The 25,871-nt window shown below is 35.1% G+C and overlaps 2 protein-coding genes across 16 annotated transcripts in view; both read right to left on the bottom strand.

Moving 5' to 3' along the window:
• LOC105446921 (kinesin light chain) overlaps positions 1-7,635 on the bottom strand; it is a 65,075-nt gene extending 57,440 nt beyond the window's left edge. For 6 of the 15 annotated variants that reach the window (XM_030999429.1, XM_030999439.1, XM_030999433.1 and 3 more), the window contains exon 1: positions 7,483-7,634. The gene's annotated coding sequence lies outside the window, so the exon portion shown is untranslated. Of the gene's footprint in view, positions 1-568; positions 711-7,482 lie in introns of those variants that run through there. The other 9 variants (XM_030999430.1, XM_030999432.1, XM_030999434.1 and 6 more) reach the window with 3 other exon arrangements.
• Positions 7,636-11,272: 3,637 nt separating this feature from the next.
• Positions 11,273-25,375, bottom strand: LOC115919073 (eukaryotic translation initiation factor 5-like). Its single transcript, XM_030998981.1, has 11 exons — positions 25,245-25,375; positions 24,918-25,122; positions 21,367-21,637; positions 20,579-20,660; positions 18,436-18,608; positions 17,388-17,606; positions 16,766-16,921; positions 16,146-16,307; positions 15,462-15,626; positions 14,864-14,980; positions 11,273-12,553 (listed from the first exon to the last, which is right to left on the bottom strand). The coding sequence occupies exons 3-11, from the start codon at positions 21,436-21,438 to the stop codon at positions 12,428-12,430; spliced, it is 1,272 nt and encodes a 423-aa protein (XP_030854841.1). The 5' UTR covers positions 21,439-21,637; positions 24,918-25,122; positions 25,245-25,375; the 3' UTR covers positions 11,273-12,427.
• Positions 25,376-25,871: the final 496 nt, after the last annotated feature.

The raw sequence follows: 25,871 nt of genomic DNA, 5'->3' as shown, positions 1-25,871 counted from the left end.
ACATTTATTACAATTACCTTATTGCACATTATTCATACTCAACTTTGTAAGAGCATCGTGACTCATAAAATGTACTTTTGGAAATCTAAGAAATACGGATGTACAGTACATTTAATGTTCCCTTTAAAAAGACATCCTTATTCACACACGTTTACGTTTACAGTTGTCTATTTACAATATCTTTATTGTTAAAGATATTGGCATGGTAACATCATCTTTTGTCACTTTGTGCTACACACTTATGTATTTCATATGCGTTCTGTCTCATGTGTCATTTAATAGCAAATTTTGACAAACATCACAGAAATAATAACAACTTTTGAACATCTTACAAATTGTTTGGGGGCACAAGCAGGTCAAGAAGTCAATTTACATCAGTGTTGTTAGATCGATTGAGACTGCCATCCTAGAAATCTGGTACTACAGAAGCTACAGGTTGCATGTTAAATAGATTTCATCTTTAAAATATGCTTGCATTTTACATGAACATATGCCTGCGAAAGAAAATTTTACAACAAACTTACAATCTGTGCACATTATTCATGTTTTTTTAAGATGCTTTACTCACCATTTACTCCTGTAAGTCCAATTTATTTCCAAATAATTAATGGCATCTTATACTTTGGTATCACTTGGTTTAATCTTGTTTACATCATGAAATATCGGAATGATATAAGTCGAGTGAACAAGCAGAAACAATCCTATGAAATGCATGTAGATGTCACATCATGTAGCTTGAATTAGAACAGTAGCAACATATCCATGTTCATCCATAAGCTGAGGGATGCTAAATATCTCAACTTCTACACTATGGTGATGAGAATAAGTGATGCCTTCCCACCCACCATCATCTCCTACAGCTCATACGATGACTCTGCTTGGAACGGCGCCCGCTCGCTATCTCGCTCTCGCACTGAGTGTGCATTAATTGTGTGTGCATGAATTAGATGTATGTGTGGGGATATGATTCTTAGCTGCATTGTAGAGGCAGTGGTGTTGCGTGTGTTTGCGTGTGTGGCTGGAGTGTGAGTGTGTGTGTGTGTGTGACAATCCTGTCGTCATGAAATCAACCTCTGCGTTTCGCATGCTGAATCAGAGTGCCTCTTTGCCAATTCTGAATTTCCAATGACCTGCCTCTGTTCTGCTCCGGCCGGGAGTGAGATGAGAGATAGGAGGAGAGGAAAGGCATCCAACTCTCCTCCATCCCTTCATGAATATGTAAAGATCTCTCCGGTACTGCTTATGCTTCGGCTTAACCAGGATTTATCACAGTTTTGACATGTATGATACCCGTAGAAATCTCCCCACATCCCTTTCCAGATCAATACAACACAGTAAAAGAAAGTTTTATAAAATCAGTACAGGCATCAATTTCACACATAATCCCTGTCTCTCTGCAATCTTCAAGCCCCCCCCCCCCCAAATTTATTGTAACTACATGTATTACTACATGTACTACAAGGCATCCACATGCAGTTTTCATGATAAACTAGGTATACATGCATTCAAAACAAACTCAGAAATCTGAAACTCCATCCCTGTCTTCCTAAAGCCTAAAGGCACAACATTAGTAGTCGCTCTTTCTCAAATTTCTTGTAATTTGTAAACTTGTCTAAATATGTCGCTCTTTAGGGTGATATACTATATTGGTTAAAGTATGTATTTGCTGAGAATGTGTTTTCTCATTGCATCAAGCTGGTCTAAATGGGCTCATCAATTTTCTTCAAATTTATATTTATAGAATTCTTTAGTGTATTACATGTCATATAAATTCACCAATCTAGTGAAAATTATTCTGTGCTTTTTGTCATCCTGAACTTTTCAAACAATGAATGTATCTCCCTTGTCCTATCTTTAGGCTTTCTTTATTCCTCCCCCCCCCCCTTTCACTTTCTTTTCTTTCGTTACATTTTCCCCTTCCTAGCCCCTCTCTTTTCTGTAATACATACATGCATGTTTGTGTAATATACATGTACATGTACTTACATTTGTTCTTGCCTTCCAGAGCCCCCTTATTACTCTTGCAGTATCTTTGCTAAATTCATTCCCTTCCCATAATTTCTGTTTTTTCCCCTTTCCAAAGAGTAAAACAGCATTTTTTTTACTTTCAAGCCTACTTTCAATTTGGTATTACATGTACACAGCTACAAAACCCAAGATTTTCTCATCAATCATTTCTACAACATAGGAAATCATTTGCCATCTAGAGAATATAAGTGATGCACTAAATAGGATCATGTACATTTGTATATGTACAGTGTACATGCATAAAGCAAAGGATAACTGATGTAATGCTTGCCTTAAAGATGTCCAGAAAAGGGCACTGCTAACAAAATCCATGACAATTCAACCTTCAATTGCATGAATGATTTTATTACATGCATTCAAAACCTCTTCAAAGCAGGCATGCTTCTATATAATATGTGTAATGTATGAGTCGAATGAATTTTGTTTTGTTTTTAATAGTACAGTCTAGACCTATGAATAATACATTTCATTCTTCTAAAAGCAGTCCTATTCAAAACATTTTCCAACTACAATCATCTTGCATAGTACTTTCCATCAACATTGTAGTGCTAAAAATGTAAAAGATTACAAACAGTCATTTTATAAAATGTACTTCTCTGCATCAGCCCGTCTGCTTGTAGCTGCATTTCATTATGTTTTGTCTTATCCACAAGATAGTTCTTTCATTATACAGATTTATATGTCTAAAACATAGGCTTTAAAAAAAAAAAAAAATTGCGAAAACAATCTCCACCTTCATCCCTTTTCTTTCTTTGCACACATTAATGGAATTGAATTCAGCCCCCTGAAAGCAAGACAGCGATGCATTCTGAGGCGACATGACTCAAATATCAGCCATGCCTTGAGGCTGCTTTCTAAATTAAATTCGAGCTTTCTACTACTTAGCCCTAGAAAACACAATACAGCTTTCAGTCAGTTCAAGAGTGCACATAATGAATAGGATCTCTCTAGAGAAATTCCAGCACTTTCTCTTTCATTACCAGTAATCCATTCATGTTCCTTCTTATTTCTCAAACCTTTGTCCCCTCATCTCCTTTCATTTTTCAATTCTCCTCCTGCAAAGCATTTCAATTGATCTTATCTTCAAATATATCTCTCACTCAATCTTTTTCTTCTTGTTAGGAGTAAGTCTTACTGTAGGTCTTCGCCAGTTTGTATGTTGCCATGTATAATAGAGCCATGCACCTAACGAACACTGAATAAACAATACTTCTTTATTTTAAGTATGATCCAATCAATCGGTAACAAATGGAGCCAAAATATGTCAGACTTGCCCAATAACGTACAAAAGGGTGAATATGATTCAGTAATTAATTCTGATTCCTAATTTTATGATCAATGATCAGAAAACTGAACAAAATTCAGGAATATCTGATTGACTCCTAGGTAACAAGTATCAATAATAGTAGAGAAAATAAAAAACAAAATGAGGAAAATAAGATTGAAGAAAAAAAAAAGAACTTTCCATTTATAATCTAAGCCAATGTTGACCCTGCAATGTGTTAACTTGCAGGTAATTGTATCTCACACTATAGATAGTCAAATACAAAAAATTAACAAAAATGAGTCCATTCAAGCATAAATTATAACATGAAGTCAAATCCAGGTCAGAACTCTTTCCAGTTTCCACCAAACTTAAATCTACTAGATATTCCCATCAAGTTCACACTCAAGACCATACTCTATATAATCACTGAACATTCTATGCTGTGACCTCCAACTGCATTCCTTTTCTATACAGTATTGTGTAAACTGTGAACGTTTTAACTGCCCTTGGTTCAATGAACAAATGGCATACTCCCACAATGCTATTGTTAACACATCTTACTCCTATCCCATTGGGTATATGCTTGTACTTCTATAAATACATCTACTCATACGAGTGTTATAGTTATACTGAATATTTTTTAAAGGGTGTTATACATGCAACTGATTTGTAACTGATTGCAGACAAAATTTGTTAATGGCAATATCCTACTGACCGACATTTAAGCCTGAGACATTTGCTCCACGCTTTATTATGTGATATTTTTAAAAAAGAATTAAGTTATAAAACTTAGTCTTCATGTACATGGACTATAGTTATACATTGTATGAACTATGAAAATATTGGATTCATTTATCATTAAAATCCTCTCTATAGAATGATCAGCTCTAATTCAACTAATTTTCTGATTCATTGAATACAATCTTTGTTCTATGTTATTATAATGTAATAAATACATTTGATTTGGATTTTATCAAAAGCGATAAAAGAATTCTACTGGTAAGAAAAGAGAGTAAGGTACATTTCAAACTCCAATATATATGAATTTCTATTTCTTGATCATCTCACCTATTTGTCACTGAAAAATGATGCTTGGGTTTATACAGTCCATGTCTATGAATGGACAATCCTATCTACATGTACTGTACATGTACTGTACATGTACGTTCCAACACTTACATAAAGATGTTTCTATTTAGATTGATTGATCGATTAGTACTTGGTACTTGGTTGGTAATCGTCCGAAACACTTCAACAGTTTTTTCATAACAAGGCTGCAGTGGTCATACTGCCAAATTGCTGCAGGAACGAGCAAAATCCAATTTAATAATAATTTCATAATTGAATGATACACTTTAATGCTTCCCTCAAGCTAATCTTGAGTTCTCTGGATCATGGTATTGCATTTTGAGAGAAACTAACTTCTAAATTCTAAATGGTTAATCATGAAGTAGAGGCCAAGATATGTTATATTTTGACCAGAAAACTACAAACAAAACATCTGCCGAAATTCATCTTGAAATTGCATTTACTGAGAAGTACAACTCAAATTTGCACATATGAGACTGTGTGTTATGCACACTTGATATCATTTTAGCAATTTCTATCAAGATTGTTTAATAGTTAGTTTCAGTTTTCCACATTCAGTGTAAGTTTTGTTGTAAGCTACATGTATTTTCCAGCATTACCAAAATTACCAACGGTTTACATTAAATATAATGAAAAATATTAGATTATCCTCAGACTGTAAATAAAAAAATGTTGGTTAGTAAATTTGTTTAGTAATTACTAATAATCAGGGACCAAAAAAACTAAGTAACGGTACACAAGCTTTGAGGATTTTTTTATGGTAATATTCATGATTCAATCAAACGTACATGTATGTGTATTATGATGTCAAATGGTTGAGGAAATTATGATATGAAAAAATATTGCAAGGCTGTGCAAGTTTTAGTTCAATGAAATTTATTAAAAGCAAAGTGCTCACTACAGTATAGTTTAATACTTGACTTTGATGCTGTATTTGACCGATATGAATAATACAAATTTGTTATGATTGATAATTAGACAGTGATTAATTAAAACTTGTAATTATTTTCAGCATTTCATATCACCGACACTGTGATCTTACTGGTATTCAGTGCCCTCTATCAGTTAAAATTTGGAGCATTGTATAAACTGCATTGCACATATTTGCTGGTGTATAGCTTAGTGGCACTATTGAAAAGTTTTAGTAATTTCTTCAGGTATTGCTAGGAAATAAGTCAACAGATCTACATCTACTGATCATATTCTATTTGAGTTTATTCAAAAGAGACTAAGCCTCCTTTCAACAGAGCGGATTTATCTCATCATAATTACATGTATACTGGACGGCTTTGAGGTCAATACAAGGAAATACTGCACAAAATATGCCATAAGTTGTCCAATATTGTTTGCATATCGAGTTCAATATTTTCTGTCTCAGCCAAATTACACCAGGCAATATCGTCATTATTCCAAAATAAAGTATTGCAATTCAAATCAATTTTTTACAATAATCATTAATGAATTCAGGCGAAGTAATTTAACTATTACTTCCCATCATACTTTTACACTCTCTGAAAATCTTGGGAATTTGCCATTTGGTGGTTTATCCATTTTGTCATGTTCTAGAAAACCTTATATCATTACCATGTTTCATAATACTTATAGATAAGTGAAAGTTAAATTTATGGTAGAATATGAAATGGCAGCACTAAAAGTCAATAATTTAGAACACATCCCAATACTTTCTTCTGCCATCAGTTGCCAAACAAATTTTCACACCGTGTTTTGTCAACAAGAACAAAATATTCACAACTCACATCTCTATGGGCGTAACCATTACCTAGCTTTGAGCTTTTAAAGGCATCTCCATTGTTAACACAAATGCGCAAGGCTATGTGCCCAATGTTTACCGAGTGGGTATTTAGTCGCCATTTTTGGTGAGGCCCCGCTCGCGCTCGCTCAACACAACCGCTACACAATGGATGTCTGCCTGGTTCAGTGTATTTGTAATACACCGCGCTCCCGGTGTAGTAAATTGTCCCCGCTGCAGCTAGCGGAGCAGGAAGATCAGCCAGTCAGGGGCTCGCATACTCGCGCATTTCTGCGCCGTTTATTCTTCGTGCACGACTCAGATCAGTCACAGAAAGTCAGAAACACACTCAATCAACATGTCACCAACACAATCACTGAATCAGCTAGTATTAGTAAGTAGGATGAATTTTAGGTCCAACAGAGAGATCTCTAGATCTATTTAGTTTATACTTCTTAACTCATATTCTATAATGAAAAATTGGTTTGTTGAATCGAACTAGTGCTGTAGTCAAACGTTTAACCGTCCGGTATCCGACCGCCCATGGCGGATTCCGTTTTCAATTGGACGGTTTCGTTTTCCCGATTTTTTTTTTTTTTTAAATATTTTTTTTTTTTTTTTTTTTTTTTTTTAATAATTTTTTTTTTTTTTTTTTTTTTTTTTTTAAAGTTTCGATTTATGCCCCTCCACCTGGCACTATGCCTGGCAATGTCTCCCAGCTCAGTAATTTGTGTGTTGACTCACCACTCCAAAACTAGAACAACACTCCAATTTGTCTGTCATCTTGGTTTGAAAGTAATCTATGTAATAGATCTCATCTCAATATGTAGTTTATAATAATAATTCATCCAACTTTTACACAAGGTTCTGTCCTAGGTCCTCTACTGTTTTTAATTTACATTAATGATCTTACACATTCTTCTAAAAATAACATTGTTACTATTATTTGTGACAAGTTCACAAGCACAAATCGGCCCCTTTAAATGCACCTCGCAGTTAAATGAAAGTTGCTGACAGAGTCGGTAAAAAAAAAAAACGATTTTTTTTTTTTTTTTTTTTTTTTTTTTTTTTTTTTTTTTTTTAATCGTTTAACCGAAAACCGTCCGGTTTTGACTGGCGGTTAAACGGAATTGGAGATATCCGTGATGTTACAGCACTAAATCGAACCAATCATGTCATGATTTCGGTGCCCATTGCCATTGACATTGCATTACATTTTTGCACTGGCGATGTGCATGTCTTGAGCGGAGGCGTTTACACAAAAAAATCCATCGATCCTTCTTACTTAGTTGAAACCATGACTTCTTATTATACAATCATACAAAATAATATCCTCCATCATACTTACTCTCTCGACCGTTGTCTTTTATTGATTCATCAGGCATCGTGATAAAGAAGATATTTTACATGTTTTGGTCATTACAAGATCGACATCTGTCTTCGATTCTCAATATTGCCTACGTATGTCGTGTATATTATTAGCCGGTACAGTTTTACGTACATGAATTACATTATGAATGGGTGTGTGCATTGCCCAAATCTCGTCAAGAGAGGTTGCTGTTAAACATTTTTTGATGGCATTTCTTTTAAACATCCAGAGGATAAGTCAGAAACTACAACATGTTTCTCAATCCCCTGATTTTCCACTCTAGATGAGAAGTTAGGGTAATTTCAGTATAAACTTTTACATAACATCATATTTTGTAATGATAAATTGTATCTTTTTGGATTAACACAGTCAAATTTATGTTCCTTTAGTAGAAAAGAAGTAGAAACCTATCGTCATATCTTCTTTGAATGTTCTGAAGGGTCCAGAATATGGAATGAGATGGGAAACAGTTTAAAGATGTTTCAGTTTCTTAATAAGCAATGGATTGATGTGTTGCTTGGTTTCAGAAAAAATATGAAAGATGATATTTTGTTAAATCATGTATTGATTTTGGTCAAATATATGATTTACAGTAATCGAAAAAAAAAAGGAAATTTCCCAGCTAGTAAAGATATATGTAAGGCTGTAGAGAAATCAAAAAAAGTTGAACATGAAAAAGCAAAATTAAAGGACAAACTGCCAATGCATTATCAAAAATGGGAAAATTTTACCCCATAAGGCAAGGGAACTGATTGTATATATATTGTAATTCCTGTTCACTCCCTCACTTTCTCATCGATCCGGACACTTATCTACTATCGTGTTTGCTTGTTTTTTTATATTTTATATATATATTTTTTTAATAACAGTATAGTTACAGACCTCCACTGATACAAGACCCTCATATAGTTATAATGAAAAATGCACTATATCATTATATGTAAACATAACAAATTTTGTTATCATGGGTTATGAAGCAGCACCTTCACCTTATACTTTTTGTTTATATAAGAAAATCTTTGTTCAGATTGCTTAATTTATATTGAACTAATTAATTTGCATAGAAGATGTGTTGTAAAAATTGTTCCTTTTTATAATGTTGTATCCAAAAATATTAATATGAAGTATTACTGTCACCTTTTCCTTTTTTAAAGGAATTGTAGCACATTCTGTACACTTGATTGAATGTGTATTATATTAGTTTGGATACTTATGGAAAATATTTTAAAAATATGTCTGTGTTTATAATGTATGAGACAATGTACTACATGTATGTTCATACTGTAAGAACAATTGTGTTCCTATTCATCATTTTGTATAATTATAGAAATCTGAATAAAGACATAAAAGCTTTAAAAAAAAAAAATCCACTGATACAAGACCTTCATATAATGATAATAAAATCTAGGAGTTAAAAAAAAGCACTATGTCATTCTATGTAAATATAACAAATTGGTTTATAATAGGTTATGAAGCAATACCTTAACCTTATACTTTCTGTTTATATAAGAAAATCTTTATTCCGATTGCTTAATTTATATTGAACTAATTAATTTGCTTAGAAGATATGTTTGTACTGAAAAAATTGTTCCTTTTTATAATGTTGTATCCGAAAATATGAATATGAAGTATTATTGTTACCTTTTCCTTTTTTATATTGAAAAATCTTTTTCTCTTCTCCCAAATTGCAGAATTATATTACAATTTGTATACCTTATTGAATATGTACTATATTAGTTTGGATACTTACGGAATAATAAATTTTAAAAATGTCTGTGTTTATAATATATGAGACAATTATATTATATATTGAGGGTACGTACATCCAAAATATTGACCAAGCTAAGATGATATTGCCCTGTGTTGAAGACCAGGGTAATATGATCTTAGCGAAGTCAATATTTTGTATGTACCCCGGAAGAAGCCCTGTCAATATAATTATTATTACCTATACATTTTTTTACAAATGATATACAACTTTGGTATAAAGCATGATTTTTACTTGCGTCTGTTTGCTGGTCCCTCTGATTACAGGTTATTCAGGCAGGTATGTAATTGTGACGTAAATTGTTACCGCGCGTCCACTTTAACGCCTACACAATACTGCGCGTATGCACTTTAATAAAAGCGCACTGACAAGAAAGAGTGGAATATGTCTGAATGTTGCCCTTTAATTCGGTACAGTGGTCTACAGGGAAAAACCGGAAGAGGGCAATCTGGCAAATGTTGCCTGCTCCGGTTTCGTATTGGGAGTAGCGTGCAGAATTTGGCTTTTTATTTTGCAGCTAAAATTCAATGTATAGGTAATAAAGTACCCTTTATACTGTCAGAACAATTATGTTCCTCTTTATCATTTGTACATGAAAATCTGAATAAAGGCAAAAAGCTTCTTCTTTTTTTTAATTGATGTGATGAAATTCTGTGCGTTTTCGACCGGGGTTTGCCCCTCAGCCAGTGGTGTTCACCATCTTTTCTTTCTTTCTTTTTTTTATTCTCTCACAATATTTTCTCCCTTCCTTTATCTCTCTTGCTGTGTCTTTCTCTCTCTCTTTATTACCATTTCCATTCATTTTCTCTTATTTTTTTTTTTTTTTAATAGAGTTGAACTCTTTTCTCCCCTCATTTTCTATCAAATATAAAGAGGCCATTTCATGACTCAAAGTAAAAAAGAGAAAATGTAGGTTCTTTCTATGAAAAGGCCTACCGTATAGTAGTTTACACATTGCTAATAGAAGATTAAAGAACTAAAATCCTTATTCTACTCAATTTCAAATAGGTGTCATAGTCAAGTGGATTAAGCACTTGACTGGAAATGGTCATGGCACTAGTCACTATGAATATGACTGACAAAGAAAGCAGACAAAATATACAGTTCCTCAGGTAGACAAAGGAACATCCCTTCACTGCTATTATGTAAAAATGTGTAGAACAGGTGTCACATGCATATTCACCTTTTTACATAATAGCAGTGAAGGAATGTTCCTTTGTCTACCTGAGGAACTGTATATTTTGTCTGCTTTCTTTGTACGTCATATTCATAGTGAGTGGCCGTAAGCAAGACATCTACATTTGCCACTCCGTATACCCAGGAGAGAAATGGGCACCCGATACCATGATGAAAGCTTTAGTAATAGAAATTGCCATATGCCCCAATAGTGGCTATTATTGTAGGAATACTCCCAAGGTAGTGGAGATAGTGCACATTGTGTGTAAATGAATCCAATAACTGGGGTAATAAGATCTGTAAAGCACTTGGAGACATATTCTATACTAAGGGCTATATAACCCCAGATTTGTATCAAGATCAGAGTTCGACACCAAAATTAGACCGAGAGGTTGTGGTCTATATGTCACAGTTGTTGATCTGACCTGGGTCTGTGGTGGTATTCTGAAAACGATGTTATATCTTATGTTGGTAAAACAATGCTTACTATCACAAATATCAAACTTTGTACATTAAGTGTTACTTTGATATATTTTGAGTTTGTTATGAAACCCTGGTGTAGTGGTCAACCTGCACACCCCAATCAGTTACACCAGGAGGCAAGTGATTCAGTTTGCTTTTGGCCTCCCAGGCACTGGTGACTCAAACTACATAATACTTACAATTAAAATTGTTTTCCCTAACATAAAAGATAACATCGTTTTTAGAATATGGCCCCTGGACTGGATGTGTAGCAGAATATAGACTAACAAAACCTCAATGATTTGAAGTGAACCTATTTAAAGCATAGGAAATTTTAAAAATATGAGACATGACTAACAAGGATAATATGACACAAATCATCTGCGGTTTAATACACGAGTAGCATGCAATAACAATACTCATGAACAAAACATTCTTAGCTTGTATATCACAGTAATACAAGTTTTGCACAAAATAGAACAACTTCGGAATAACTCTCTCCCATGCTCAAAAACTTGGAAAGCATCCCCAACATGTAGTTTACAAACATTTCTTGACTTATCATCTTTGAGTAAAAGCAACACAGTGTTCTTCATATAACACATTTCGGTCCTTTACTGATATCTTTATATCATGGGAGTACATAGCACATGATCATTACATGTACCAACTTTTTCTGGTGCTTACTTCAAATATCTGCAATTTTGTATAAGAAAAGCTATAACCTTTCCAATAAGCATCACATATAAGCTCATATATATGTAGCCTTGTAAATAATTTCAGTTGAAGCATTTGAAAATGGAATATATCAATGAATATAGGAGTACTAGTACCTACATTTCCTACATATAACACTGAATGAAGTGATACATCATTGGAATTTTCACAGATGTCAAACTATTTCACTCTGCTGCTTATTTTGGACTGACATAACTTTACATTTCACAGCATTTGTTAGTATCAATAATTCAATATTCAGTGCAGAAGAGATTATTACAACATTTCCTTAAAGTTACTTTGCAGCTTTCTGAAAGGAAGAATTGAAACAATTACATTATAATAGCCTCAATATGGACCATTAACGAGTAACAAGGCGATCACAGGGTAAATTTCTGCTTTCAAAATAACATAACATTCATCTTTTATTTCCTTATTTTGTTGTTTTAATGGTAGCGAAGATGTATTGAAACATTTATAAAACATCCAACCATTACCTTATATATCTACCAATGAAGCATTTAATGACAACATTGAATTCTACATTTAACATGAAGGGGTGATAAATGTTTTAGCATGAAATAGTAAATACATCTGTTTTTCATTTTTTGTTTGAATATTATACTAATTTCATTGTGCAACTTACATCTAAAATAGAATTCCACCATATAATACTTTCAGAAAACATGTATACAATAGCACAATTTGTCATTTTGTTTCAGGGAAAGCCTGAAAGATACAAGACATCTCAACTTGTGAGAAGACAATATGTTAAGTGGATGTCTATACAAAGATCAGTATTTAGATGTCATCGATGTCAAAGTCGTCTTCCTTTGCAGCAGGGGTAGCTGGTTGAGCAGCAGAAGCCTTTTTGGGTTCAGTAGTTTCCACCTTCAGACCGGCCCCTCCTCGGTTACTGAAAGCAACCTGTACACACAGAAAATGTCATTCAAACAAAAGTGTTAACAAAGCGAAGAAAAAGACTAAAGATAAATCCCTACCGGTATATATATGTATAATAACTAAAATACATTGTTTCATAGTTACTATCTTTGCATAGGATAGAGAATGTCTGATATGATTATTAATAACTGATGAGAGTTATACCCCCATTTGAAAGATCATACTCCATGAACTTTGGAGTTAAAACTAAACAATGAGAATTTCTATTTAAAAAAATGTTTTGAATAGGTCACTCTGTAATTCAATTTTCTCTGTATTTTGACCGACATCAAATTACAAATGAAGAATGACACCTTTGAAAACACATTGTAGCCGAAGCATATGTGTTTAAGGTATAAGCCTCGGTTCCCTCCACGATGCATCAACTTCCCATAAATGTCTATACAAATTAGCATTATTTTTTTTTATTTCTCTTCCCCAGACGAACTCAAGACATATTGATAGGTATAGGATAACAGACATTGAAATGCATGATAAAATCTGTCTGAATAAGATGTTTGTGTAACTTGAACTTAACATGGTTTCTTGTAAAGCCTCAGTTACACATGATGCTGTAAACTGCTTAATTAAGGTCATGGCAAAATAAAATGACATAATGTGACAGGTCGAAATGTTTCTTAATTCCATTTGTTGAGGAGGTCCCTGAATGAAGGATCCATGTCTCTGAATAAGGAGATCCCTTTAAGTGTACTTCTGAGGTGGTCCCTAGGAGAGGGTATGGGGTGATTTGGAGAGAAGAATGGTGTCCCTAAAAGGGGAAGTTCACTTTGACCTTAGGTCAGAGAGGGTATGGGGTGATTTGGAGAGAAGAATAGATTTTTTGCCACATCATAGGGGAAGTGCACTTTGACCTTGGGTCAGAGAGAGTATAGGGTAATGAGAGAAAGGATATTTTGCCACATCACAGGTTGAGAGGGATGAGCATAGACCATGCATCCACTCAGGACTTAGGAGGTTGGATTTGACAGAGAAGCTAACTCTGAGTAGAACTTCATACTTAATAGTATTTCTGCAGCATCTATGGTAAGTTCTAAGTGGAATTATAATGTATTTGACATGCATCATTAGATTGAAACCTTATAGAGGAAACTTGATTTCATGTATAGTTGACAACTCTTGAGTGTCTTATTGAGTTGTGAGTTGTATTTCACATTCCTTTGCTGTTATTATGTGATACTAGTAGAAGAATCTATAGAGAAACACTCTGTGTAGTACCCAAGTGGAATTATGTCAATATTTGGAGGCCTGTCATTAATTGCTTTGGTCATAATGAGTTGGTTTAGAAAACCAAATATGATACAATCTGTGCTTCTCTCTATAAAGTATTGTGTTTGCAAAAGAAGACCTGATATACAGTAATAATTAGGTAAAGAGATAATTTGTATCATTAGTATTGGATATTTTGTTGTCAAAGTAAAATATTTGTTATATATCAAAAGCTTGCAAGTTGCATGTCACTTTCTAAGAATTTGAAAGTTATAGAAGTTATCATTTAAGTTACCATTTATGTTACAGAGGTCTTACTTCATCATTTGGTTGGAGATGGCAGTTAGTTGGAGATGGTGCACTATCTACATGTAGTTGGTCTAATTCTAGTCTCGGTGCCTCGTTAGGAGTCTCTCCTCGAGAGCTCAAGAGGGGTGAGTCATTGTTATAGTAAAGAGAACTATACAAAAAGTCAATTTATATTTCTGTATTCATGATTACTTATGCATATTTGAGCATTTGATTGTTATAACTTGCTTATTGCTTTTGGATGTTACAATGTAACTATAAACCATATATGGAAAAGTATCCAAAATGTATAGTATTTCTATGGTGTGGGGAAAATGCCAAGTAGGGCAATAGTTATTATTGATGTATCTATTCCTATGAATGATCATAATAGTTGTTATTGATGTATCGATTTCTATGAATGATCATATAGTTTTGCTGATGTTTAATATGTGAAAGAAACAAAAGCTAATCTATTTGCCTGTTTCTTTTTGTCTCATTAAGGGTTGATCCATCCTCAAAATAAATACCGCATACAACTCTAAATGACTTCGTCGTGTGTCATATGTGCCTGCTGTTACAATAATGTGCTTGAATTCGTTGTAATATATATAATAAAAGATCAGTTAGTACACATCCTCACTTGTATTTTCATGAGTTGTATATTTGATAAACCTTTTTTATAATAAATATGTTGCTGCACCAGTTTTTTGTAGCATTTTCCAGCCTTATGTGTGAAAGAGGCTTCCACGAACTGGGATAAGAGGATAAGATACTAACCACGACTTCATCTTCACTGGACTCCTCTTCTTCTGCTTCTTTGAGCCATTTGATGAATGGAGCTGCTTTCTCATGGATCTGTTGCATCACCTCTTTCGACACGTACTTCTTGGACGGCTACAAGACAACAATAACATTACATCAGAATGCATCAAGATATTTATATAGTCAATTACTTTACACAATGATTGGTAGAATAGAACAAAGTCACATGTGATTCAGAATCTTCAGATGGTTACACATTTCTATGTTCTTTATCAAAAAACATGCAATACTTTCAAGCAACATGGAGTATGAAGTACTCCATTCACTGCAGTGAACATGAAGAAATAAGTAATGTTCCTTGTGGCAAAGTACTGTGTAAGCAAGTATTCACTGATATGTTTATATTTTTTCCTGGAGAAAGACAAGACACAGACATTCTACCAAATTGTTTTTTTTGCGATAATATCGCAGACTACTGTTTTAATGTTCCTACATACAAAGCCAGCTTTTTATGTGTGTATTTAAATTTGCAATTATAAACCATTTAGAACTGTTTAATCCTTGCAAAAAAAAAATGGCATATACAAGATATAAAAAGGTAGTAGCGGCTTACCTTAGCAGCCCATGTGAGGATGACATCTTCATCGATGAGGTCAAGGTCATAGACGGCCTTGAGTATCGATGGTACCTTAGGGACCAGAGACTTGGCATGCAGTGCTATCAGCTGTTCAAGACCATTTAGGAAATACTTCTGACCCTTAGGGTTGTCATTCAAAAGCTGAAATAAAAGAAACAAATTCATTTTATTTGTCTTTTTTTTAAAACCCAAGGTGGTTAGTCAGTGTTTTTACACTGTTGTCCTTTATGACCCTGCACAATAAACATACAAATGTACATAATTGTCCAATAATAATAAAATAAAAATAAATAAACAATACATGAATAAGAAATTAGGATTAGAACTCACAACCTGTTGAAACATTTTAACACAGTCAAGGGAACATTAAACCAAGAGCCTCATCCACAAAGAAAATGTGATTAAACAGAAGAAAAAATAAAATAAGTGCTGCATTCAATGTACTTTTTTTTAATAAAAATGCAATGAGGATCAGCAAGTCAAATACACAATACTATTATCACATAAAAGTCTGCCTGCCTTAACTGTTTCTTTTCAATAAAAATCCAGCACCGCTCTAGAAGCCATGAGTAGTATACCGAGTAAGTTTAACTGCTTTTGGCAGGCATTGAGATAGTTAGTACAAATATTAGTGTATTAATGATAGTACGTACTACCTACCCTCAAGAAATGATACTGGTGCTGCTTGAGCTGCGTCAACACCTGTTCATCAAGAAGAAGCTCGGCCAGAATAAGAGGCCCTTTGTCCTTCACATCAAGACGCTCAGCTTCTACCAGAAACTCTTTGTCGCATCCCTTCAAATCACCTCCTGCTTTCTTGGCCTGATATCATAAGTAGAATCAAATCAATCATAGCATATGTAATTGGTTGAAAGAAAATAATTAGCATGCAGGCACACACACACACTCAAATCTGCTGATAATGTTTATCTTTGGGCGCATACCACATGAATGACATGATATGATCTAACATCAAAATTACTTTTGCTACCTTTGATTACTACCGAGTGATGGTCTGTACACACTAACATACAAGTATTAATGAGCTGTACTCTAGTCAGAATGTATAATCGGACATGACTAGGCAATTACCTTCTTTGTGGTTTTTCTAGGTTATTTTTTTGAAGTAAAATTATAATGGAAAAGTCGGTACATTTTCTCAAACTTGTTCGTTTCTTGATATAGAGCATAAGTTACTTGGCATTTCTGTATGAAATAAGACTGGTATGATAACTTTACTACCACCATTGGAATTTGGACCCTACATTTGATGTCCTTACCTTGACAAATTTATAGAAGATGTCCAGCCTCTCCTGTCCTGTCTTCTCTAAATCATCGTTGAGGGTCAAGCCCTTAGCACCACCGCTCAAGTCTCCCATTCTCTCACGAATAGCCTCTTCACTCGTATCAACTGACCACTCCTCATCATCATCATCCTAGAACACAAAAAGAGAAAATAATTTTAGATATATGAGTGCACTGTGTGATGAATATAATGGATGACTTCAATTCTGAGATTAGTAGTGAGTTTCGGGCAGTTTTAAAAAATACTTTTCTTTTCCTGGTGTGGTAAAAGTAAGAGTTTTCAGGGTGAAATTTTAGTACTTTATTGTCATATTAAAAGAGCTATTTTACAGTCTATCAGATCTATTTTTTAGTTTCCAGATCTAAATTGCTCGCTGCTCCCGTCAATCTTTTATTGCTGGTTGAGGGTGGAGAAGTTTTCATATAATATAGAGATCATAATATACCACTATCCATATATTGTCAAAAGACTGAAATGACACATGTATCTCAAATCCACTGTGCGATATCAATGTAACAATACCGAGTTTAATTGTACTGGTATAGGACTACACACAAATTGTCAAGCTTTTGACTCTCAAGAGATGATATACTTACTCCAAAATCTTCCTCCTCCTGACAGGCATCACCCTCTCCGTTCTGCTGTTTGTTCTGGGACTTCTTCCCCTTGCGTTCCGTCTTGGAAGATCCAACGCTCCTTGGGTCATGCTCTGGAGGATTCTTAATGATGAAGGTACTCAGCTTGTGACGAAGGTCCACGATACCCACATGACCGCAGGCAATGCAACGCTGTCCAATGTTGCCTTTCTTCACAATCTGTTAGAGATATAATGTGATGTCCAACATGAGGTAAAACAAGTGCCGTAATCGTATCCAGGACAGACACAAACACACAGCACTCAGGGGACATTTACTCCAAAATGAATTTTAAATTTCCATCACTGGACACAACACTATCAGTGATCCGAACCAAAAACCAAAATGTAACCCTACTCTTCACCCCATTTCTTTGATGAAATTAAGGCAGGGGCAAACTCATCAACAGATCAACTCATAATTAAGAGGAAATAATAGATCCCAACAAAATGAACAAGTCAACATGTTAGTCAGAATTAATTTGGAATATAATAAAAGTAAATTTTATATATATCAGAAACTAGTCACAATGCTTAGTCAATGGACAGTACTGAAGACTTTCACACACATGTTAACCAAAAACATGGGACAGCCTCAATGAATCACTCATGAATGCATTCAACTAATCATTTGATTAGGATCTTGCAGGGATTTGTATAATATCCCATTCTGAATACCTTACCAGAGGTTGTACAACACATGCTCTTGTGACAATTGCTCTGTTGTCAATATTCTGCACATGGCAAATTATTGAACCCTTCACTAATGGCAACTCTAACCTTACATCTTTAAAGAAATATAGCCCAGAGCAATCATAGATAGTGAAATCATCACCTGGGGGGTGTTTCATAAAGCCTTTTTTCAATGACAAATGACAAAAATCAGTGACATCTCTGCTGATAACCAATCAGAAGCAAGGATTTCAGTAGCTTATAACAAAAACTGTCATTTGTCACTGATGACAAGTTTTGTGAAACACCCTCCAGAACAAATGTTCTAGGACTCTTACCAGAAAGGTCTCGGGGTTGTCACACTCGGGGCACAGCACATATTTCTTGATGAAGATATCTAGCAGGTCCTGAAGCTTGTTAGCGTCATGCGAGCCATTTACAATGAAGCGATTATTCTTAAAATCAAACTGGGTTTGAGCGCCAAGCTCACAGCCAAAAAACTTTGTAGGGTCTGTACATGGGAGATACAAATTGAATATTTTGCATTGCATAATTAACATTCAAATGGGAGAATGGCATATATGCTGGGATGCATTTCACGACTAAAATGAAAGAGCAGCTTATTAATGTTTTGCATCGACTTCCTATTTTCCTTTCTGTTTTCAAAATTAAAGGTGAAATTCAAAGAAGATCACAAATATGTCATCTAATGTATCACTAGAAACTGGTAAGCTAACAGATGGCCATCGTACAAGTTTTAGGTCAACTACATATCGGGTGATTTATAAAAATACAAATACAACCACCTCCATAGCAGCTGGGATATACAAGAGATTCGCCGGAAAATAACAATGTTTTAATGACGTCACTATATGGACCAACACTGCTAAAGCAGACGACATCCCATAGAGAATGAACATAATTGCAAAGCTATTATTTCTCAAATTATAATGAGTTTAGTGTATATAAATTTAATGGCATGTCAAACCATTCAAAAGGGGATATGACCCGATTCTGATAACTAAATTCTTTTGCTTGTAAATACACAGGATAGGGGTTAATTAACAATCAAAGAAACCAGACTTTCAAATTGAAAACCCCCCTGAATGATATTAAGGACGGCATTTGTTCCCTCTTGAAACGCCGAACATACCCGGAGTGTGCAGCTGAATATACAATGGCGCCTTATTTTGTTTACAAGCGACAAATTCCTTTATTTTTGTATCGCTGCATTTGTCATCAAAATAAAACCATGTGCGGGTTTAGAGTGAGGCAATAGATTATACATTTAGCCTGACGGTAGTGAAGTAAGAGAAAGAACTCAAGAAAAGATGAAAACACAGGCACTGGAAATGTGTGAGATATCATGAGACATCGTCTGCTTGTGCAAGTCATGTCCATACTGTGATCTCACACATCTCAGCAGCGTTCGGAGAGCTCTTCAGGTGCTATGCCGGGACTGTATTTAAGCGTTTTGTAATTTATTTTAATCATTACTTTGAATGTTTCCAAGCATTGAATTTTGATAACCTTGTCGAATCAAAGTTCAACTTCGCAATAATAAAAATAAAGTTAGTTTTTAAAATCAATGAATATCTACTTTAAGGCCTTCAGTAAACATGGCAGTATAGACTGTTTTAATTAAACATAATATTGAGACTGATGATGTAATAGAAAGAAATTTACATTTGGATGCAGTCAAAATCAGGATTAAAATTAACAGGAGATTGTATGATTTAAAGGAACTGTAATATCTTTATTAAAGATTTCCCCTCCAATACAGCACAACTCCATTCAGTTATTATTTCTCACAGTACTTCAAACTATGTGTACTTCATTCTGTGGTAACTGATAGTGCGCATAAAATAGATTTGTGCTGGCAGGGTGTATGTGTGATACATTGCCATGTGTCACCATATGGTACCAAACTGGTTGAAATCATATTCACAGCTGCTGTGGAGAAAATGTAATCTGATAAATATTGACATAGTGTATACCAACATACTGAATTCAGTCTCCACAATCAATACCAAGAATATGTATCAACTATGCCTTTGGCACAAACATCAACCATAGTGTTAAGCGAATCTTGCCAACATGATCAAAGTATATATTTATTTCATTCCTAGTAGTACACTTTTTGGCAGTGCCAATGAAATGTGTGCAAAAAAATTAGCCAAATCAATTTCTAAACTCTTGTTTTAACTCACACAACTCAAAAGCTACCCCTAATGATTTGAAAAAGCCTTAAAAACATGTTTTCTTGCATTTATGTTTCTTTGATTAGATATCAACATGTAGAATAATTTTTTAAATGTAATTTTAATGATGCAATTTTTGTTATACACATTTATTTACAGAGACTAATTAATATTCTACCATCAACCCGATATTGAAAGGTCATAAGAAAATCTAATTGATTGAGGATGTGAACATCCTGGGGCTGTCTTACGTCATCTACACACTGCTAGATAGACTTACATGTAGGTGGTCTACACAAGGACTTGCCAATCTCCACCATGTTGATGATGACAGTTTTGATGCCATTCCCACTTCCCTCAACCTTCAAACAAACCACAAATAAACAAATATAGAATTATATAAATGAATAATTGCTAGAGAAACTATTCCATAAATTTAAAAACAGATATGTTGTGATTCATGATAAGGGTTTTCATTCAATATCAAAGCCAGTTCATAGATACAATCTGCGCATGGGCAGATAAAGGTCATTTGTACCAAAATGGTAAAACCCAGAGATGAATACTGGATATGCGCTCATGAAAGTTATGGAACATTGTTCATTTATGCACCAACGGTACATTCTATGATACGCAGGTGGAAGTATTCTTTTCAAGAGGACCAACATTCATGAAGCACATCTAGGACTTTGGCAGTTATCGTTCTAAGATGCTCAAAGTGGAACTTCTCCATGTGTAAAAGATCTGTGGATATTTGGGGTCATTTGATCCATGTGCCATCTGTAAACTCCCTTATAAAGTAGGTTACATGAAAAATTAGGGAAATATAATTGTACTTGCTTTTGCATGATAATTTTTTTTTTTAACTACTGGTACAAGGAATTTGTACATAATAAAGGCATCAAATTAGATTGAAGTAGAATGAATAAGAATGTATTACATTTCTTCTATCATAGCCATGAATAATACAGATAATACCCTTTTCCCCAAAATGTAGTTAATTGAAGTATTTGATCTTGAGAATAATTTCCCCCTTATAATTCTAGTATTGCTGTAGCGTCGACATACCTTGGCTAGGAGACGTGGCATCTTGTAGCGGTAGAACTGGTCAGTGACCGCTCTGTTGACGTTGAGAGACATAGTGACGTCCCTTCTCTTCTACTACTACTACTACTCTTTTTGTGAATTTGGTTTTTATTGGTCCGCCTGGAACAGCGCAGATGTGAAGGACGTGTGAAATTAAGCGCCTGTGAAGACATAAACCTGTCTGGGGGTTGCTTTTGTATTCTATATGGATGCCTCTGGCACTGGGCGCAGGTGAGTCTCACCAACAATGGTTCTGTGAAGAAGGAAAAAAAGGGGTTAAAAGGTTGGACAAAAAATATAAAATAAGTGCATTTGGTTAAATTCTCCCATGTAAACTCAATAATCTAAAAAGGCAATTATTCCGTGTTCTTGTTTTCCAAAACTGTTTACCGACACTGTTTGGCAGTGTGACCATATCTAAAAAAACAATAAGATTTTGAAAATCAGATATCACCAATGGAAAGAGGAACATAAAATTACTAAGTAGTAAGTGATGACATTTTCTTTGGAATTGTGTGTAAAATTATGAAAACATTGACAAAAGATGGGCACATTTTGTAGTCTTTTGTGTTTGACCACCCCCCCCCCCCCTTTAAATATGAACTTACTAACAAGGGTCTGGGAATTTGAGAGAATATGCCGTCAAGATTTTAAGTAGAAAGTGATGTTAGCTGATTGTATACTTTGCAAATTATGCAATGACCTTATCTTTAAATAGCTATTTAAAGGTAAGGTAATTACATAATGTATACTTTACAATTTATTCAACTACTTTACCTTTAAATAAATATTTAAAGGTAAGGTAATTGTATAAATTGCAAAGTATACAATCAGCTGGTATCACCTTATACTTACAATTTTGACAGCATATTCTCTCAAATTCCCAGACCCTTGTCAGTACAGTCAGACCGCAGCGTGCGCGATAATGAGGCTATACGCTGATTTTTATTCAGCGTCTCTTTGGTTATCTCGTACATTCACGTGTGCTGAAATTCACGAGATTTTCTGTGAGATTTGTAAGGGTGTACATGCAGCTGCTTTTGTGGTCGATAACTTCTGTCAACATGGCAGCACGCAACGGTAATTACTCTCGAGATTCTCAGCTTCAGTTTGATATGAAACTTGCCATATTTCACAATTTTGAAACGATCCTTTTTCACCACTTTTATTGTCGTTATTTTTGTAACATTTCAACAGCTATTTTGTACCCGAAATTTCGCTTTTGGTTCCTGACTTTGGTACATAATTAATTTGTTTACTTTGAGATTCGTTGGAAAGATGAAAAGTCACTGATCAAAATAATGTCAAAACCTAATTGACGCAAAATCTTGTTCTCTTTATAATCATAGTAATTAAGACCCTAAAAACCCGGAAATTACCAATTTGTTCTTTCTATATGATGGCACGAAATTGTGTGATTTCATACTCGTGCACGCTCGCCGTTTGAGCAATGGCAATGCATAACTGATTAGTAAACTCCAGGGAGCTCCGCCGCGCCACCGACTGGCCGAAAAAATTAAGAAAAATGATTAAAAAAGAAATAATGTAGAAAAATATTATTTAAAAGGCAGGTGACGTAATTGATCCAGGGTCCTAAGGTTGTTGTCATGACTGCTTGCGCGCACGTGCATTACAGGCGCACGCCACAAGGAATGCTTACTCAAATTTGGTATTCAGAATGTTAATAAACCAAAGCGGAACATATGTGACGTAGTTGACGTATTTGGCCAATCAGAACGCTCTATTATCACATCGGCAAAGTTGACTACTTTTTTTAATTATTCATGAACATTCGCGTGATTTTTCTTGGTTCCTGACTTTGGTACAGCGTAAAATATAATAATTTTGATATCATTGTAAAGAAAAATATTTATGCTTTATGCTGATTATAACATCTTCTTGACGCAAGAATGATTTCTATGTGAAAATCAGCCCTACTCTTTAGATAGATTTATCGTCGAAAAACCCCATTTTCAAGGCGAAATATCTGTTTCCAAAATATATTAAACATGATTGTCATATAAGTATATAGAGAGTGCAACTTCTTATCTTTGAAATAAGACCCATTTCATGAGAAATGAACAATTATAAAGGCAAAAACTGCCGATCGGGAAGACCGTCTGCACTACTCATTACGTATGCAAGACACGTAAATTCTTGCATACGTGCTGAATAAAATAGAGGGTTTTCGCACCGGCTGCGGTCTGACTGAGTAAGTTCATATTTTTGCGGGGTCGACCACAAGACCGCAAAATTTGCCCATCTTTTGTCAATATTTTCATAATTTTACACCATGCAATTACAAAGGAAATGTCATCACTTAGACTAGATCTACTACTTAAACAGTAACTAGAGTAAAGTACCCGGTAATCGGTCAGCTCCGGTTTTCGGCCAATTGGTTGGATACATGGTAAAATCACTTGAAAATACATCGCATAATAGCATAACACATATCCCACACATACCATACCATGCCAGTGTCACTGAAGAACCACATTTGCAATGAAAAATATATCCTAAAATATCACATTTTAGCGATGTAATCGGCGGTCCCGCTACCCAAATCTGAAAAATCGAGTTTCTTACGCGTGTATGTAAGAAATATGGGTACCGTAAAATGAGCTTTATTTCAAGTATTTTTCAGATATAGAGCCCGATTTTGTGCTGGTCGCAAGCTCAAAAGTATCTCATCGCATGTATTAAATCAATGCAGCCGCACACCGCGACGCACACACGATATGTCTGTCTAATTCAGATTCCAACTTCCGATCACCGCTGTGCCTGTATTCGGCCAGGCGAGCACCCTGGAGCTCCGGCGTGGGATACCTGCTCCGCCCGCTTGTGCTATACATCAGCGCAGAAACGCACGGCGCGCGCGAGCGCTTCCTATTGACTTTGTACATGCGGCCGTAAACTGAAACGCTCGGCCGATAACCGGCTCCAAAACAGTGAAAATTGAAATGAATATTGTCATGGCAATTCGTGATTTTTTTTTGGGATTCTTTTTTTGTTTAAATAATAATAATATTTGCTTCATGATTTGAACAAGAAATGATAATAAATAGGAAGTAAAGAGTCCAATAAATAGGATTTTGTCTTAAGTGGCCGAAAACCGGGTACTTTACTCTAATATAGATTGCTTTTTTGGATGAATCACTTGTTAACAAATTGAGGACTCGTTTTTATGACCTTTACTTCAGTTTCCGGTCGGCCTATAGCGTAGGCCTAGTCTTTTAGTTTTACGATCTGACATCGACTTTTGAGATCAAGATATCGCTGGAATTCTTTCAACGATAAATTTCTAGTTCAGGAGTTGCACCCATTTGAAGTCTTAGATTTGGGCATTCATATGGTACTCATTGATCCAAATAAATTTGTGATAAATATGAGAAATCCTGGATCGCATATCACATTCTTTTTTCCCCTTTTTTAATAACTTGGCCTGTACTGTAATTGCCTGTGGCTTTGGCTTTGGATGATTTCCAAGGTAGAACTCTGTTGCCAGGCCATGATTACTCATCACTCATACTCACTGTTTGAATTGCAAAAAGACATAAACACGACGAGGTGTAGAAGGTTCGGAAAGAAAATTTGGCAAAACCGTAGATGGCTGATATTCAGATGAAACCGAAAAGGTTACACAAAAACGCAGCACCACTGCTGCAATGAAGCTGTGAGCGTGATCAGTTTCCAGTAGGACAATCAACAGACGCTTGCTTGTAAGATGGAAATCTCAACCTGCAATAAATGAAAGATAACAAATTCGATGTTTACCTGATGGAAAAATCATATTGTAATAACCACTTTATATTCTAATACTAAATTCTCAAAGAAAGAAACAAATATAAGTGCTTTCTTACCACTCATGCTCAGAGAGGCCAAAGTAATTCTACGCCACACGTAACGAATATGTATAATAAACATGCGTGATATGCGCTTGCGCAATGTGACTACTTCTAGAATATTGTGTCGTGATATCGCATTCACATTGCATAGGGAATGCAATTGTCCACACGATACAACAGTTGCGTCACAAACCATAGTCTTTTTCTGGCAGAGATCCAAAATGTACACGTTTTCGGATGGGTAGAGTTCCACGATCCGACCCTTTTTCTGAAAGCTTGGGCCCCCCGTTGGGCCCATGATTCTGAAAAAGATATTATCTTTTATGATAGGGAAAACAACAAACTGAAATTGCGAGGACCTAACCCTTAGGTTTCGCGTCTCCTGGGCCAGTATAAATAAAATGCTATCCACTCGCACTCATCTCTTTCTCTCTCATCTCTCTCTCTCTCTCTCTCTCTCTCTCAGTTCTCTCTCTCTCTCTCTCTCTCACTCACTCTCTTTCTAGTCTCAAGCTCCGCAATCAAAAAGTTGAACCTGGGTGTGGATGGGGAGTGGTGGGGCGGGTACGTTTGGGCGTTTCATATGCGCTACCTATATCCCATTTTAGTCCCAACTTAAGTTTACACCTATAGAAAATTGCT

This window comes from Strongylocentrotus purpuratus, unplaced genomic scaffold, assembly GCF_000002235.5.
Source record: "Strongylocentrotus purpuratus isolate Spur 01 unplaced genomic scaffold, Spur_5.0 spur5_scaffold_5, whole genome shotgun sequence".
In the NCBI taxonomy this organism is placed as follows: Eukaryota; Metazoa; Echinodermata; class Echinoidea; order Camarodonta; family Strongylocentrotidae; genus Strongylocentrotus; species Strongylocentrotus purpuratus.
The sequence above is the reverse complement of the archived record's forward strand: the minus strand, read 5'-3'. Positions and strand labels throughout refer to the sequence as shown.